The 18607-nt window shown below is 36.4% G+C and overlaps 1 protein-coding gene across 6 annotated transcripts in view; it reads left to right on the top strand.

Moving 5' to 3' along the window:
- SETD3 (SET domain containing 3, actin histidine methyltransferase) overlaps nucleotides 1-18607 on the top strand; it is a 64640-nt gene that overhangs the window by 27682 nt on the left and 18351 nt on the right. For all 6 annotated transcript variants that reach the window (XM_049828924.1, XM_049828929.1, XM_049828927.1 and 3 more), the window contains 4 exons: nucleotides 439-531; nucleotides 3842-3990; nucleotides 5054-5126; nucleotides 5662-5918. In XM_049828924.1, coding sequence (XP_049684881.1) covers nucleotides 439-531; nucleotides 3842-3990; nucleotides 5054-5126; nucleotides 5662-5918 — 572 coding nt within the window. The remainder of the gene's footprint in view (nucleotides 1-438; nucleotides 532-3841; nucleotides 3991-5053; nucleotides 5127-5661; nucleotides 5919-18607) is intronic.

The following is an 18607-nucleotide window of genomic DNA, read 5'->3' as shown; positions in this document are numbered from 1 at the left end:
TTTCATTACAGCAAGAATGATGGCAAGCAGGCTAATGTAAACAGAGTGCTTTGCTTGGATTATGGAAAACAGACTTCTTTTTTTTGTCTTATGTGAGACACTATCTACTTAACAGTCTGGTTGTTTACCTTTTTTTTTCTTCCTAGCTTTTTAAACATTTGATATTTCTTATATCTGAAAGAATATTAAAAAAAATAAACTGAGGTAAGTTATGATGTAAAAATTTCAAAAGTCTCTACTAATTATATGTCAAAGAATGGGATGTTTATAACAGTAGAGTTTACAGTGTTCACCATGTAAACATGTTTGAAGGACAAGTAGTACTAAGGTTCAGTTAAAGTTACTGTTAAACTGTGACCTTTTCTCTGATGTTAAAAAAAAACACATATAAATAAAATTTATTTTTAAAAAATTTTCATTTGGCTTTTTTATTTCTAGAATGCAGCAGCCCTACCCCAGGTCCTGGTAAGGAGTGGGAAGAATATGTACAGATCCGTTCACTTGTTGAGAAAATTCGCAAAAAGCAAAAAGGTAAATGTGAAAGACTGTAAGATAAGGGTGGCTCAGAGTATTGATTTGCCTAAAGAATTGTCTGTTGACAGCTAAAAGAAATATTTTTGTTGTTGTTGTTGTTGTTATTGTGTAAATATTATGCAGTCCTATTATTTTGGGACAAAAATCTTAATTCTCTGGCATGCAGTTGCTTTTTACACTTGCAAGTGTTTCTGGAATATTCTGGTGGGCATAGCCACTGGCATTAACCATTTTAATACTTATAATTCTGAGTGAATATCACAGACAAGTGATCCTGTGATAATTCTGTCCGATAAGTAGAAAAAAGAGCGTGAGATTGTCATCATAATTGGAAGACCTAGAAGTAAAAATCCTTTGAGAATGATAGGTCTTTTTGATTCCTGATTGCATAGTCTGTCCCTCTACCTCTATAAATCTGAACATTTCAAATTTGATTTTATAACTATTTTTATTTTAACCTGAACATTTTACTGAACATGGAAACAGTTTCAGCAATTCACTATCGTGACATTAAATTATGATAAAGATGTATAAAATCACAAAATAAATACATCAGCTAATAAAACTATCTGCTATTAATCAAGAATATAATTAAAGAAATGCTTATGGTACCACAGTTAATATGGAGTTTTAATGGTAATTTTCCTAAGTTTAAGGTATGCTTATTTTTCAGATTAGAACAGTTTTCTTCCAATATGTTCTGCAACAACTCACCATTGTTGATACTTTATTTTCATATTCGTTTTGTTTTTATTTCGAGGTATGCTCTAAAAAGTGCTTGTAATTTTAGTAAAATTAACCTCTTTTATGACTGTTGTATTTTAGTTGCAAAGAAATAACTTTTTAACATTGGAATGAATAGATTTGGGCTGAAAAAGTCCTGAAACAATTCTTTCCTCTCTGATATTTATACGGTGACAGCAAAAAAGCCAGACTGCATTTAACATTGAGCTTGACTGGTTCATGTACTTGAAAAAGCAGAAGACTGTACTTAGAGGCTTGAAATGTCCATTTTGCACCTGTTTTTAATAATTTTGACTGATGCATGAGAATCTTACTTCATGAAAGGACTTTTAAACCTCTGAACATCAGTTTTTGGCAGAGGGCATATAGAAGAATAAATGATACTGTTTTAGTGACTGCATCCTGTAGCTCTGTAGAGGTGAACTTGATTCATTGTTTTGCTGTCCTGTGACTTCTATAAGTGTATGGTACATGTTCTGTTTTTTATAATGTAATATGTGTGTTATGGTAAAACATAATTCAGGTTAACAAGAACAGAGTAAGTGTTGGGGTTGGGCTGTTCACTATCTTTCTTCTGCACCAGAAAGATTGAAACATTCATGGGGGGAAATGGCTGCTGTGGTAGAATTAGTATAACAGTATTATGTTAATAGGACTTTTTTTTTTCCTTGAAAGATGCAAAACCTACTAACTACAGCACTGTTGACATACAAATGGCTTTTAATGTAACATTTTTACATACATAGGGAGTATGAATGTTATGGTGTCTTTCAAAACTTTTTTAATGGAACATGATAATTTATACTACACAGTTTTCTAGCTTAATAAAGGCTTTAAACAATTAGCAAAGGAAGTATAAATTGCTCTTGGGAACTCTAAGATGTACAAATGAATATGTATTGCCTAAAGTGTCATACTTTGTGCTTTACTTGATTAGAACACTGGGTTGCAGAATGTGAACTAAAATGATCTTGATTATAGAAAACTCTTAATTTGAAAACTGAGTATTTTTACTTTCTAAAACTTTTTCTTGTTTGACTCACTAGTAAAATTTTAAATAAAGCTAATTTGTCAATATAGGTTTTCATCAGTATAGCTATGTTTTGTTCAGTATAGAAATAAATTGTTCCCCAGTAGTGCTTGTAATTTAAAGGAGTTGCTCTTCTCTTTGATTTGGAAAAATGTGGGAAGTATTGGACCACATCATATATGGGGAACAGAGGTAGAATTTCAGAGATGTTTACAGAATGGTTCCAAATGCAAGCTGGATGTTAAAAGCTTCCAGTAGCCTTATACAGTAGTCAGTGCTGGAAATCAAAAGAGCGAAGTCCTGGACAGTATAAACACTTATCAAGTTTTGTAGAAGCTATGCAACTCGTCTTACTAGATTTGTGAGGCCTTAGTTCTGAAAATATTCTGCAGAAAGTAGCATACTGAAGGGAGTATGAAATAAAGGAAAATGCCAGTTTAAAAAAAAAAAAAAGGCAAAACACTGTACACCACATTCTCATTGCATTAAAAAAATACTTTATCGATATCGAGGTTTTATATTGTATCATCAAAGACTACAGCTTCAGATGATACTGGCACTTATGTTAGCTCTAGATTTGTTTGGTTCTGGGGCTTGAAATGCATGATTTGCTGTGGGAGGGAATATTTCAAATACCCTAATACTACTTTCCTAAAATCCTTTTAATCTAAAGATCTATTTATCACCCGCGCTTAACCAAAATACCTTTGGATGTAAGCAACTTGCTGATGACATGTTGTCATTCATAAAATGGCCTGAGCATTTCAGGGGGTTTTGGACACTTCTAACATGATCTGACACTAGAGTTTGGGTTGAAGAGAACACAGAGGCAAAGAGGTACAAAAGGAGCTGGCTTGAGTATAGCTGGGAGCTATAATGGATATGTTCAAATCAGATGACGGTAAAGGGAGAAGCTGAGAAAATGAATGATGTTTGCGATTTCACTGGAGGACCACATGCCTGTTGGTGAAGAAAAGTGTAAAAATTTGGACGAGCTCTGTGGTGTGAGGAAGATGATCAGTCCTTAGTTATTTTAGTAGATCCGTATGCTACAGGAAAAACCTAACTGCCTTGTATGTGAGAGAAGGAGCTTGAGATCTGCTTATCATCATTTCCAGTGCTGAACTAATGAAACTGCAGCTTGCCTCTCAAATTCCTCTTTGTGTCTGTATTAATATGTTGTGGTGATTGCATTTATCATCAATATTAAGCTGGGAAACATTTTTGCTGAGCTTATTTAAAAGGGAAAGAGGAGGGAAGCTTCATATTTCATCACAGTTCAGTTTAGGTGGTAACGTTTTTAAGATGACTGGTAAGCCAATTTGGCAGAATATTTAAGTTGATGAAAATTGGGTATGACATTTGTATACTATTGAGTAACACTTAACAAAGACCAGTTATGACTCAGCTACTTCAAAGCAGAACTGCTGTGGGATAGCAGATAGCTTTTTACATGTGATTTTATATTGAACTTCTTTATCTTTCTAGTTCCTCTTACTTCGGCATTTGTTTTTTAATAAATTCTATATATAGGTTTGTCTGTTGTCTTTGATGGAAAAAGAGATGACTATTTCCCTGAATTGATAAAGTGGGCAACTGAAAATGGAGCATCCACAGAGGGTTTTGAAATAGCTAACTTTGAAGAGGAGGGGTTTGGTTTGAAAGCAACAAGAGAGATAAAGGTGAGCATGTGAACATTTGACTTAGGTGAGAAAATCATGTTTGGAATGTAGCTGCAGAGCTCTGGAACGCTCACCACCTTCCCTTCCCCCTTTTGACTGCTTATGAAACTGCTGTTCTGAAATGCTCTCAACTCTGCATACTTGAGAAATAAAATTATTGATAAAATTGAGTATTATTTTTTATGACTATTGGGTAGTACTATGAATTTTTAATTGGTCATATTTTTTCTCTATGTTGCCTATACTGTTTACCTAATCACCAGAGTACTCTACCCCACTGACGTATCCCTCTCTTCCATGTTTTCTAACTACTTGGTCTCTTCTTTCATGTCCCTTCTTTTAAAGCGCGGGTCTTTTTGCCTCAGAAAGAGGTATTTGCAATACTTTTTCAGTGAAAATGAAAAAAACAAGATTACCTGATAATTGTAAAGAATATATTTTGATCATCAGGTAAGGAATATAGACACACAGTTATCTAACTGTTTAAGAGGCAATTTTAAATGCTTAGCTTTTTCCATTCCCATTTAACAGATGGGAAACAGCTTTGAAGAACAATCAGCTGTTGTAGAAAGAATATTAGAAAATGAGCATATTGTATTCATTTTAGAGTTTCAGTAGCACATACTTAATAAGACTAGCACTACTGGTTGATAAAAATCCTGAACAGTTCTTCTAAAATAAGAATGGGCAATGTGAAAAAACCTCTACTAGGAGAAAATGTTTGATCACGTAATTATTAGCAATATAATGTATCTGGTAGCTTTGAGGCTGTGTGGGCAATTTTCACGTCAGCAGTTCCAAACTGAAGCACTTTATTTTGTAATCTAAGTGTCTTTCTTTTAAGCTTTGTGTAATGCAGATTGGAACATTTGGTTACCACAATATGAAACATAGCATGTTTGTTTAATTTGCAGTGGAAGAAAAGGAAGGATTTTGATTCAGAATAATTTTGAGTTAAATAAAAAAAAATGAAAACAACCTGTAATTTAAAGACGATGTATATTTGAGACACTTGGCATATATAAATGCTAACTGACCCTCTGCATTTTTTCCTTTTTTGCAGGCTGAAGAGTTGTTTCTGTGGGTTCCTAGAAAACTGTTGATGACAGTTGAGTCAGCTAAAAATTCAGTATTAGGTAAGAGTTTAAGTAAGTTTTTAAGCAAGAAGTTGATATGTATGGGATCATTCAGTAGGAGACTTTCTTTTTATTAGCTGATCACCTTTATTACAGGACTTGCTTGTCATGCTGACCATCAGGTTTGGAATACCTACAAGCTTGAAGTGTCAGTAGAAAGAATTTAATTTTCCTCTTTGTTTCTGGCTGAGCACACTAGATAACTTCCAGAAGTGTGTGTTAATTTGAACACATATCATGTAGCTTTTATAACACTTGGAAATAAAATATTCTGAGGTACTGAGAGTATTCCAGTTTCTTCATGTCTTCTGTCATGCAATTGTACATGAGGTGTTTACTGTGTCAAATAACTTGCTGCATAATACAATGTGGGCAGCTACATATTTTAGAAACCTAAAAAGTGCTTTTTTTTTTTTTTTTTTTTTTTTTTTTAAAATTCTTACACATTGTCTCATCATGTTCATTTAAAGTAAATCTGGGATGATATTTTCCATGGACAATTAATTTTGTGCCTCACCTTTCTGGGTTAATTCAGGATCCCTGTATTCTCAAGATCGAATTCTTCAAGCCATGGGCAATATAACATTGGCATTCCATCTTCTTTGTGAGCGAGCCAACCCCAACTCTTTCTGGCTGCCCTACATCCAGACCCTCCCCAGTGAATATGACACTCCTCTCTATTTTGAAGAAGATGAAGTGCAGTATCTTCAGTCAACTCAGGCCATACATGACGTTTTTAGCCAATATAAAAATACAGCTCGACAGTATGCCTATTTCTACAAAGTTATTCAGGTAAGCATCTTAAATGTAGTATATAGTATATGTTGGTCTCATTATGATTATTGAGAAAGGTGTGAAAACTGTGATGCTAAATAATAGAGCAAGTGTATTGCTCTTAAAGGTTTGAATCATTAAAGGAATTTCCTGCTGTTTTTTGAACTGCAGTTAAAATTTGCAGCTCAGTAGGCTTATGAATATATATGAATGTATTTAGTTTGTTGAGAGGAGTGATTACTGCCCTTTTTTTGGCATTGGGTGAGGGTTCATCTGGAATACTGCACAATTTTGGGCCCACCAGTACAAGAGGCATGTTGACAAACTGGAATGAGATCAGAGGAGGGCTATTAAGATGTCTTTTGCTTCAGCCCTTTATCCATACAAGGAGAGACTGAGGGAGCTGGATTTGTTTATTTGGGGAAAAGGAGATAAGGGATGATCCAATTATTGCTTTCAACTTGCTACTGGTACCAGACTCCAGAAGTTTGCCTCTGGGAAGTTGGGCTAGGTGACCTGCAGAGATCTACAACCTATGCCTCTATGTGAAAAATCTGTAGTTTGCAGTAAACAAAGTAAAATCATAATTGTTAACTGACATAGAATAAAACCATTGCATATGTTGTACTTCCAATGACCATGGATTAGCTGTTGTTTTCTATTCTATCTAACATAATTATTTTGATTGCTTTCAAATACAAAGATAAACTGATCTGGTAACAGTTTGAGTATGGGGAGGCTTGAGATGGATGAACTTTTCATCATGTTCTGAAGTAATGATTTAAATTTCTAAGTTTCTAAGATAGAACTGTTACTCTGACTGATGTCTAGACATAATTGATGTTGTAAGTGAATGGTGATACGTTGTTGTCAAGGTACTGCTCAATGTCCAAACATCCAAAGCTTTTTGTGGCATAATCTGTGTAAAAAGCATGTGACTGTGTACTGAATTTCCACAGTTGTGTGATCTAGAGACATTTTTTTGGCAGTAGGAGAGGTCAGAAGACATAAAGAAATTCTATTCTCCTTAACATTATCAGAGTTCCAAAGCTTTTCTATTGACTGTTTTAAGTCAACAAAAGTTAAACTACTTTGTGTAGCTGTTTGATGTTTGAAGAACTTCATGTGTTTCAAACATAGTGTCAATTTACCAAGTATAAGGATTGGAGGGATACATTTTGAAAACCAGAGTAATTGAAAATAGTGGGTGAAAACCAAATAAGATGCACTTAATTTTGGGACAAGGAGTAGGGTAGGAACAATGGCTTTAATATCAGGAAGGAGCAAAATTCTTCCTTCAGGAAATGATAGTTTAGCCAACTCTTTTCTTGCCAGGTACTGTTCTAGGCTGCCAGTCCACACTTGACCTTCCAGCTTTAAACTTTTTTCTCAATGTATACTGCCTGAGCAAACAAAACTCCTACATTATATTTCTTTAGAATATCTTTTTACGCCTAATTTATTCTACTGTTTTTAAAGAGTTATTAGCAGAATATTGTGTAACATGATCCAATTCTCCCAGCTGCTATTCATGCTCTTGAAGTACTTAGATAGCTAAACTATCACTGTGACTAGTTTCATCATTTTCATGGACTAATACTGCACTAGTAGTATAATGCGAGCGGTTATGTGGTCACAACATTAATTAAAAAAAACCTGAAATACAGTTTTACAGAGAAATGAGATCTCAAATGAAACCCTGGATTTTGACTGCCATGTGTCCAGTATTTCAGAACAGCTTCTCAGTGATTGATGAATACCTGTAGACTGATATCAAAGTGATGCAAGCACAGCTGAAGAATGTATATAAAATGCAGGGGTATAACATCAGTTGAAGCATGAGATATCTATTATGTGGAAAGCTGCTTAAATGTTTGACAAAACATTTTTTGTTTATGAAAGTTTTTCATGTGGCACATAATCTGCTTAAGCATGGCAAATACATGCTATTTCTCTTGTGCCTTACAGCTAATCAAAGATCATTTGTTATAGCATTTAAGCTAATTTGGTCAAAGTAATGTCTCACTAAAAAGTTACTAAAAAAAGTAATGTCTCACTATATATTCTGCATTAAAGTCCATGCTGTTGACTGTTGAGAGTAAGAAAAGCTACAGTTTGAGCAAAGAAAATAATGTACAAGAGATCACTTTAGGGGGAGACTGTCTTTAGAACCCTAGTGGTGGTGATGTTCTTGCTGTACATGGTAACAAGTCTTTAATACTCTGCACTGTTGTATTTTCTGGTTTACGTTTGCAATTCTATGGAAGCTGATGTGGCAGCTCATGGAGGAAGACTTCTGAGTCTGATACTGTTGAGACTGATTCAGTTCAGATTGATCTGCAGCAATGGGAAACCTTTGTGGAAATAGTGTTTAAATAAATGGCTATCTTCAATTTGAGCTTTATATTAGTATATCCAAGAAAATGTTTAGAACTATACTGTTGCCTTTTGTATGAACTGTTAAAATGTAGGTTCTGGTCACTTGTGGTCAGAAATCTAGACCAGAATTTTATGTTTTTGTATAATATAGCTGTTGTTTCATGTTGAATGTGAGCATGAAGGGAGATCAGGTAGGAATCATTTGCTTTATTTACTCGTTCTTTGGAGAATGAGTGGGAACAAATACTAGGTACATTTTAGGTGTGTTCTGGTTGTCTGGTGCCATGCTTCAGCACTGCAATGTAACCACAATTTCAGCTGAAGGTTTCTTTACTACTATGCAGTAAATGTCACATTAGGAAGATAGATAATTTCAGCTGGCTCCAGGAGTGCCAAGTCAAATGTACTGGGTACCTATTACTAATGCTTTTGGTGAAAACTCATGGAAAAGTTTTAAAACTTTTTGATTTCTGTTTCTGCTGTCAAAAATAACCTGTAACTTATGAAATGCTGGAGAAAAAAAGTTCGTAGTGAAAAAAAAAGCCTTTCTTCCCTAAAATGAAGTACCATTTTTCATTATTCAGAAATGCTGAAATTAATTTTAGTATCATCTTGCATGCACTCATATCATTTTATGAACAAAGTTGACCCACAAAATACTAGTGCTAAGGATAATTCATGAGCATATGGGAACGGGAAGAAGAGGTGGGGAGAGAAAAATCTGTCATATAAAGAAAAAAAAGAAACTAAAACCACTTTCCTGTTAAAGGCAGTATACTCTGCAAGTTTTATGAGAGTCAATGTTAGATTTTTCTATACCGTCATTTCATTCAGTACTACTCCTGCTTTAGCGTAAGTGTTTTCATGAAAGCTGTCCTGTGTGACCAGGATTTTGGTACTGCTTCAGATATGCAGACTAATATTTTTTTAAATTTATAAATAAACTTTCTGTAATACAAAAATCTTATAACTATATTTACTTTTTTGATAGCTATTCTACTGCAGAAAGTAAAACTAGTAGCATCTTGAAATAAAAAGTGGTTTGTTGTTATTTGAAGACACTGAAAAAGGGAATATTTTGTGCAGGCAAAGTATTTAATTCCTTTGCAGCATTTTTAGTCTGCAAAATGTTTCTAATGGCCAGGGGAATAAAAGAGTTAACAAATAATTTCTTCAAATGCTTCATTTTCTTTCCAGATAGGATTGCTAGACTGTTATTAAAATAATTTGGCTTCTGATAGGTGTGCAGCTTTAAACATTGTTTGACAAGTCCTGGTCTGTTTTATTTCCCTAGCTTCTCCATAAGGGTGGCTTTCACAGAACACTGCAGTTCTAACCCTTTCTCCAAGTGCTTAGTCTGGATACACATGAAGAATGGGCAGATTTATGAATTTCACAGCTGTTGCAAGCTTAACTATAGTCTGGCTTGATAAGCAGAAACAGGTGGGATGTTAAGTAGACAAAAATAAACCCTTGAGCATGTTAGCCAGGCTCTATAAACCCCACTGACACCTTTCTAAACATATGTAATTTGATAACTAAAAAATAAAAGTTCTTACAGATGTACTTTAGAGGCGTATTTGACCTCTGCATTGCTATCAAAATACAGCAAATGGTCAAAAGACTACTTTCTTCACAGCAGACTTATAGGTTGCAAGATGTTTTTGTAGTTTGTTCCAAAGAGAAATTTTGTAAACTGCAAACTTGCCCTGGAAAGTATGTGCGTGACTTCCATTAACATTTATGGGCATTGCATGCCTACTGAGGGGTGAACAGATCCCAAATACTTATGGCTTAATATTAAATTTTTTTTTGTATACTGAAATGTGGTATAATAGGCACAAGAGGGAGCCATATAGTTTACAGACATTCAGAGTAAGATTATATTCCTAAAGTAATACAACCAAGTTTGAACCTTTTTTAAAAGAATATGCAGTGGTCTTTGTGTTTGATTTTCAGTTTGCATCTGCGTGCCAGTTTGTAGTCTACTACAGAGAAGTTCTTGTCTTGATATCTTGTTTTGATTTACAAAGAGTGCTCTTAGAGAAGGTGGAAGTGCCCAAAGTCTATTTACATTTTGGACACTGTGGATCTGAAGCAGTGTTGTATCTCTTCCCCAGGCTGTTATTACCTGCCTTACTAAAAGACAATTTTGTGATAATTTTAGTTAACTTTTAAAATCTTTCAAGTGGTAAGTCTGAAACCAGCAGAGCCTGTCAGCTAGCCATAACTTTTGCCATGGTAGCCAGCTGTATGCATTCAGTGGCACTCTATGTGTAAGTAGTATCTGTATGTAGCTGCCTCTCATGTGCTAGAAAAAGGATCGGTTTTGCAGGACTGTCCAGGATGGCAGTTTGGCCCTGATTTAGACCGTGTTTTTAGCCTGTAGTCTCTGGACCACTGGGGGACTGCAGATTTTTCTGAAGGGCGCCAGCAAGCTAGCTGTTTGTAAAAGAAAAAACCCAACATGGGTGACATTGTAGTAGGCATCTGCTATAGGCTGCCTGATCAGGAGGAAGGAAGGAGTGGATGAGGCCTTCTAGAGACAGCTAGAAATAGCTTCACATTTGCAGGCCCTGGTCCTCATGGGGGACTTCAACCATCCTGATATCTGTTAAAGGGACAACACAGCAGGGTGTAAGCAATCCAGGAGGTTTGTGGAGAGCATCGATGACAACTTACTGACCCAAGCAATAGAGGATCATGACGATTGGGAGAGGTGCCTGAGTTACTGGAGGAAAGCAAATGCCACTCCTATCCTCAGGAAGGGCAGGAAGGAGGACTCGGGGAACTACAAGGCTGTCAGCCTCACTTCAATCCCTGGGAAGGTGCCATCCACTGGGACCTTGACAGGCTGGAGAAATGGGTTGATAGTTGATGAAGCTCAACAAGAAGTGCAAAGTCCTGCAACTAGGGTGGAATAATCCCATGAATATGTTGGGGGCCAAGCTGAACATGAGCCAGCAATGTACCCTTGTAGCAAAAAAGGGCTAATGGCATCCTGGGTGGCATTAGGAGTGTTGCCAGCAGGTTGAAGGGAAGTTCTCCTTCCCCTCTACTCAGCACTGGTGAGGCCACACCCAGAGTCCTGTGTCCAGTGCTGGGCTCCCCAGTACAAGAGTAAGTAAGACTTTTAGAATTAAACCAAATGGAGAAAGCAAAGTCACCTCTTTAAGTAACATTTTAGCAAGTAAATTTAATTTTCTTTGACTCCGTTTTATGTTTCTTTGCTAAGTTAATGAGCAAATACTTGCAAATGCTTTCTTTGCCTTCTGCCAAGCTACTGTTACTCGAGAAGTCAGAGCTGCCCCATGAATCGCACCTTTTTTTTCTTGTAATAGAATCTATTTAGTAGAAGTCATTAATACTTTTAGATAGTATCTGTATTCTGTTTTGTATCCAGCGTTCCTCAGGAACACCCTCATACCAGTTTTCTGACCAGTGTGTATTGACATCTGGACGGTGCTTGTGAAAGTGTTACTGTAGTCCTATTGTGAATACAATCGTTGCAGTAATCTATCCAAAGATGTTTTGATCTGTTTGTGTGCACTATTGGACAGAAAACTTAATTTCCTGGAGGCTGTAATCCCTTTTGATCAGATACTAAATTTGATTTATTATTCATATAAAATTTGACTAATTGATTTAGCGTGAATGAAATTCTAAAATCCAGTTATTAGCTGTTGGGCACTGGAATATAATTTTAGATAGGACATTTTAACACATTAAGTTCTAGATCTCAAAATAATATTATAGCGTCTTTAAAATCTGGTATCACATTTGACTCTTCAATATTGGGTATATTAGGTGAGATTTCACATCTCTAGCTTAATTTTGACACCAATTTTTGAAGTCGTGATGATACTTTCAATATGACTTATGCCTCTCATGTTATTTTTCTGTACTGTTTCTAATCTATCCTATTCTAATAAGCATATGATTTTCCAGGTCAGCATGAAGTAGAACGTCTGGTGTCTCTCTGTACTTGGCTTTAAGATACCACCAATTAACTTTCATGTGCTAAATAATGTTTGAGTTGAATGCAGACAAGTCTACTGCCTTTTCATACATTCTAAACTATTCAAACGTTTGGAAGTTTTTTATTAATTTTAAGTTGATGTAATAGATAATATTTTAATGCTTATAAAGAGTTCAACCAATATGCAGTCAAAAGCAAATATGTTTGGAAGCAGAATACAGTTCTGATCATGTACCAGGTAGGTTCTTAGGGCTCTCAGTTTTCCTCCCTACTTGATGCTATACTCATTGGCATGCTAATCAAATAGCTTTTTTCAGAAGCGATGGCAGTGGCACTGTAAAAAATGGGTGGAAGAAACATGGCACAGTTGTAAACCCTATAAAATCTTTCCTTTTTTTTTTTTACTTATTTGCTATACCTGTCACCTTAAGGAGAGATTTAAAATTCCATTGAGTGGGCAGTTACAAAAGTAAAATAGTGTTGCTATTTAATTTGCTTTGTCTGAATTTCAACGCCTGAGTTGTTCTACTTGGTCAAGAGTAAATCAATAGGCAGTTAATAATGGAATATATTTATGCCTTTCTGTGTTTTTCCTCTCTGTGAAGGCCAAAATATTGTATTAATCTGTTTTGCTGGCAGCAAACTGAAGATTGACTGTATGCTTGTACTGTACTGCTTAGTGTATCTATTGTAAGGTGGTTTAGACTTTGCAAACATGCACCAAATTCCTGATTTTTTGTGTTGCTTTTGGTATATCCTACCCCCAGCTATGATGACAATAACGGCAGATCCTGGGGCTTCATTGGGCTATTCCTGTGGCTGCCCCTCTCCATCGCAGAAGCAGCTACAGGCTTCACTGGGTTGCGTCTGTCCGTCTCAGACAAATGAAGAGCTCAAGTCCTTGCGTGGGTAGGAGGTCTGCTGCCTTTTTCCCCCGTTCCTTCCTTGCCTTCCACAGGAACACTGCGACAGCTCTGGGCTTTGAGCCAGCCGGACACAGGAGGAGGTGTTTGGCTGTTCGGGCAGCATTTGCTCCTCAAACAGCTGTTCCCTATCTCCTCCAAGGAAAAGGTGGCAGGCCATATGGAGGCATCCTGTGGTCCAGATTCAGCTGATGGGCGCTGTTGGACCGTGCTGGCCTAGATCGAAATACAGGCACGTCATACTTGGTGTCTGCTATTTCTTACAGTCAAAATGTTTTAAATTTGGAGGACAGACAGAAGAAAACATATCTTTCATTTTGGATATAGATGTTATCTTTCTCTGGACATCCATTGTTAAGATCTCCTAATCAGTAGGTTTTAATTTATTTTATGTTCTGAATGGTTTGGATTCTGTTATACTAGCCTAAACCCCATCTTTCCTCTAGAGAAGCAGAGATGTACTTCAAAGCATATATGCTAGTGCTAAACAAAATTTGTTTCTGCACAGTTTAAACCACATTTGGGAGGAATAATGTGTTCTCTTGTTAGTATTATGGGCTTTTAAGGCATTTTTTTGGAAGATGGGGTTCTCAACCACTCTCCTGGTTGAGAATGCAGATAAGCATCCATTTTTACAGCCAATAGAGTGGAGAGGGTTTTCTGTTTGCTTTTCTGTTAGTTGCTTTTATTTTTTTTTTTTTTAACTGAGTTGCACTTTCTGGGGCAGTTGAGTTTATCCCCAGAGATGTTGTCTGTGTCTTTTGTGGAAGAAAGTGCCTCAGCAGACATCAGGAGATCATCATGCACTTACAAGTATACTTTCTCATATAAAGTTTGTACTTATTGTGCAGATTTAATATTTTTCCTGATATAACAGCAGTTACAAATGTTCCATAAATTTAAAATATGATAACAAGCTGATGTTTCTTAGAATGGAATACTCAAAGGATGTATTCTTTAAGCACTGCAAAATTATACAGGGGACTTATCTTTGTTAAAATTAGTAATTTAACTAAATTACAAAGTGGATTATCCTCTTCAGTCAGACCCAATGCTAATACTCCACACAGTAGGAGATTGATATGTTGCTAAGTAAACCAAAGTTTATTTTCTTGTACTATGGTTTGAAGGCGAGTTCAAGAGGAAGTGGTTAAGTTATTAGTTTTGGATGTGTGTGCACTATAGTCCCAGTACATCTCGTTCCAGGACTTACCATGCCCCTTGCGCCATGCTGGTTGTGCAACAGCACGGTACCTTGGTTGCAAGATGATCATGATCCAAGCTTCCACCTAAGTGGCTCCTGGTATGATTTATCTGTAAACTCAAGTAGTCAATTCACAGGTAACAAAACTTTGGCCATACTGCTTAATATTAATACTTGTTAGGAAACTCTTTGCATGTGGAGTGGTTGTGAATAGGAAATATTGTCCCTGTCCTTTTAAAGAAGTTCACTTCAGCCTTTCCATCACAGCATTTTATTTGTGGCTTGTGATTCACTGAATTAACAGTAGAGCTGTGTGATGAATTTGTGTGTGAACATAGTGCATGTGTTGCACTAAACAAAATGAACAAGGTGAACCTTGTAGCTCAGGAGGAGCCTAAAGAGTAAATGATACTTTGTGGTATGCAGTCATAGACCTTTGCAAGGAAACTATATACTGTAGCTATCTTACTGTACCTGTGGGAATGAAGTACTGCAGACTGAACCTATTAATCTAAGGCTCAACATGAACGCTAAGCTCATATTTCAAGAGGAGATTTACCACAGGAGATAACGGACCTAGTGTGTCTTTCTGTTACATGAACAGGGATGGGACGGACTGGCGAGGCTGTCTCATTGCAAAACATGTCCAGTCTCAGGCCAGCTTGCTCTCCCACTTCATCCTTTCAGCCCTTAGTGGGGCTGCATTCAGCTCTAAGTGATTTTGTGAAAGGACAGGAAAAGGTGTAGAAAACTTGGTCTCTAATTTTCAAGTGTCATATCTGAGTGCCTTCTTTTCTGGGAAAGATTAGTATTTTAGAATTCTGTATGTCGAGAAGTATTCTGTAAATGGAGTGATCGAGAAGTAGATGTTAAAAAGTCCATCACTGTCTTGCTTCTGTTTAATAAAGGACACGACACAGGATTGTAGGCAGGGTACTCGTTTGCAGTCAGTTCAGAATTATTTCTGTGTACTCTCTCAGCCAAATGGTAACCTCCACTTTGCACGTGAAGTGGGTTCTCAGTCCTTCAGACCCTTGAGTCAGTAGCTGATGTCATCGTTTGAGCTGTCTGTTATGCCACTGCTGTCTCATTAGCTAAGAACAATTTTTGCAGGTAGAAGGTACAGAAAAAGGGACTGTGCAGTTAAATTCCATTGCACCAGAAGGAGTCATTCCACTCTGCTTCTGCTGCATGAATCCCCTAATAGTCTGGAACAGTGCTTTCTTGTGTATATTGGCAGAAAGTAAATAAAAATTGCTGACATAAAGAATAAGCAGGAATGTTATTTCGATTTAATAAGTTTCAATCCGGTGGTACCTTTTTAATTTTAAGATTCATTCTATTAGGTTTTGCAAAGTAGGATGATCTTTCTTCCATTAGAAAAGTCATACAACAGTACAGGTTTGTGGACATAATTCCTAGTGCTTCATGAGTTGGGCTGTTTGAAAATTCTAGAGCATGCCTCTGGAGTTATAAACTGATATTACAAAGTAAAATAATCTTTGCCTTCGTCTCATGTCCTGTACAGCGAACTGGCTTTCCCTCGTTAGGTTAGGCAGCATATGTCCAATGGAAAAAGCGAATTCTTGTTTCCCCGTAGATCGCTAGGATCCTCCATTCTGAATTCTTTATTTTACTTAGCTTTAGGGCACTTAGAGCCTCAGCAGCTCCACAGAGATGAGTTTCTCTTCAAGGCTGCTGCTTCAAAGGATTTCCAGAGCTGGGAAAGGGACAGTAACCAGCAAATACTGACAGATCTTCCTGCTTCTGGCCCTGAAAGTGTGTGCGTGTGGTGTGTGTTTGTGTTTTTTGTACACCTACACATTGGCCTGAAACCATCAAGTAGCATCCAACAAGGCTCATAACAAAATCTCCCCATGTTAATGAGTACATTGGAAAGAGGGGAGAATCTGCAAAGAAGAGGAAGAAAAAATTGTTTGGTCAAAAGGAAGGAACCCTTGGGCTTTATGTTCAAAGGAATGAAAGTTAACAAGGTGGAAGCTTAAACTGGTTTTGGCTTTAACTGTTTCACGCACTCTTAGTGTTTTGGGGGCTGGGAAGGGGGTGGAGTGATGGCCTCAGTATAATCTCAACACTTGGTACGATGCTTTCCTGGGATAGAAATGGAGCTGTCTCTACTTCAACTGTACACAATAATTTTTTGAGAATATTGAAATCTGATTTAGTAATATTGATGCAGTGATTCCCCAGAACTTTGTCTGGGACTTGTGAGTACTTGAAATATTCTTCACAGAAATCCAACCATCTCTGTGTCTACAAACTCAGAAACCAATAAAAACAAGGCTTTTTTATTTTATTTTTTTTTAGTTATGTATTACAGTGGAGTAATAGATGACTCTGTTGGTCAGCTTATCTCAGCTGAAAGGTGGTATCTTTTAAAAAAAAAAAAAACCAAAAAACAAAACACTAACTTTGATGACATCCAGCAATTCACTTAATTTTTCTTATTCGGAATATACAAGGGCTAATGGTGCAAAGGAATATACCAGCCAATACGACTTCACACCAAAATACATCAATTCTTTTCAACTCATCTAGTTGAAAAACTATTTAACACTATAAAACAAATTTAACACTATGTAAATGTGTACTCTGATTTCAACTTTTACTCAAAAGTTTTTATTGAATGTTACTGTAATAAGACTTGTACTTTGCATCACTTGATAAACAAGCAAATATTAAGCTAATTTTAATGGAAATGCCTTGTCAAGATTAGGAGCGCTGATAAATGAGCTTTGGCATTTTGTGATTGAATGGGGTAAGGGATTACTGCCTCTAATAGTCTGGCCACTCTTTTACAGGAGGTTAATGCCCTTGTAGGCTGGATAGCAGAAGTGAAGGTTATGATGGCTTCTCGGCTGGAAAGGCACCCACCTTTTCTACATTGAAGCCTTCATGCTGTCCAAATAAAAACAAGCCTTCTTAAAACTGGAGGAGTCCTCTAGCATCTAGTTTATAAGACTTGAGAATCATTAGCTTGTGATGTCCATCCAAAAATATGATGGAGAAATTATTAGTGCAAAGGCCTCTATGGAGCATCAGGAGTTATGCTTTCTTGTGAGACATTAAACATGAGGCATGAACCCCTGGGTATTACTGCTTCCCAGAAAAAGAAAAATGTCTGAAAGTGTCTTTTTCTCTCTCCCCCCCCCCCCCCCCCCTTCTCTGGTTGCCATACTGAGTAACTGGCTTCTAGTCTGATAGTGTTTTAGGTGACTAGAATAACAGTCTGTCTCTTTCCGCAGTGGCTGCAGACAATCTGGCAGCAATCACTGTTACTTTTTAATATTTCTGGTTATTTTGAGATATCCTCCAAATGTCTTAAAGAAGGCTTGGAACACTGAAGGGGAAGAAGCATTTTTTAAATTTTTTTTTTTTTTTTTTTTTTTTTAAGAATAGCAGCATCAGGAGGAAAATTAAATTCAGCATGCCACTATTTGTTTTTGCAGTGGTCATCACCCTGATTGCCAGCTCTGACAATATTTTCCCAGAAAGGGTAACGAAATAGATGGTATTTGTTCTTTATAATAATTCTTTCAGTAGAATGTCAGGACCTGCATCTAAATGAATATATTCACATTTTCATGTTCCCATTTTTTATTTAAAGCTTCCCCTCCCAACTTTCTGAAACTACTTCATACAGACTTGGTAAGTTAAAATTAGGGTTCATGTAGTGGATAATGTCACATTTCAAAGCTAATCTGTAGAGACCTAGCTGGGTGAACCTATAAAAGCTAGATCTGATTTTTTTTACGTATTAAGTGTTTGTTTAGTTTAAATATGTCTGTATCTTTTTTGATCAGCCCAGGCAATTTGCATGCTATGCAGCAGTCATCTTCTATACTTTATTAAATATCTGTCAATTATAAATATCAAGGTTTTACATTAATGTCAAGATAGTACATCAAAAATTCATGGAATATGTGACTTTTTTCAAGGGTATTTAATACTTAATGCATTTGTGTCATTTTTCTTTCTAGATATATTGACAGGTTTTATTAAGTGTTTGTTAGGGAGATTTCATTTTTACCAAGGGACTATAAAGAGAAGCTGCATACTAAATCAATTTTTTAATCAGAATATTGTTCTTTTTTGTGTGTCTTCACATTCTTGTAATCTATAGGGTTTTTAAGTTACGTAGGAAAATAGTCCATGTCAGAAATCTAACACGATCAAATATGCTGACATATCTTAACTTTAA

The sequence above is a fragment of the Accipiter gentilis genome, chromosome 25, assembly GCF_929443795.1.
Source record: "Accipiter gentilis chromosome 25, bAccGen1.1, whole genome shotgun sequence".
Taxonomy (NCBI): Eukaryota; Metazoa; Chordata; class Aves; order Accipitriformes; family Accipitridae; genus Astur; species Astur gentilis.
The sequence above is the reverse complement of the archived record's forward strand: the minus strand, read 5'-3'. Positions and strand labels throughout refer to the sequence as shown.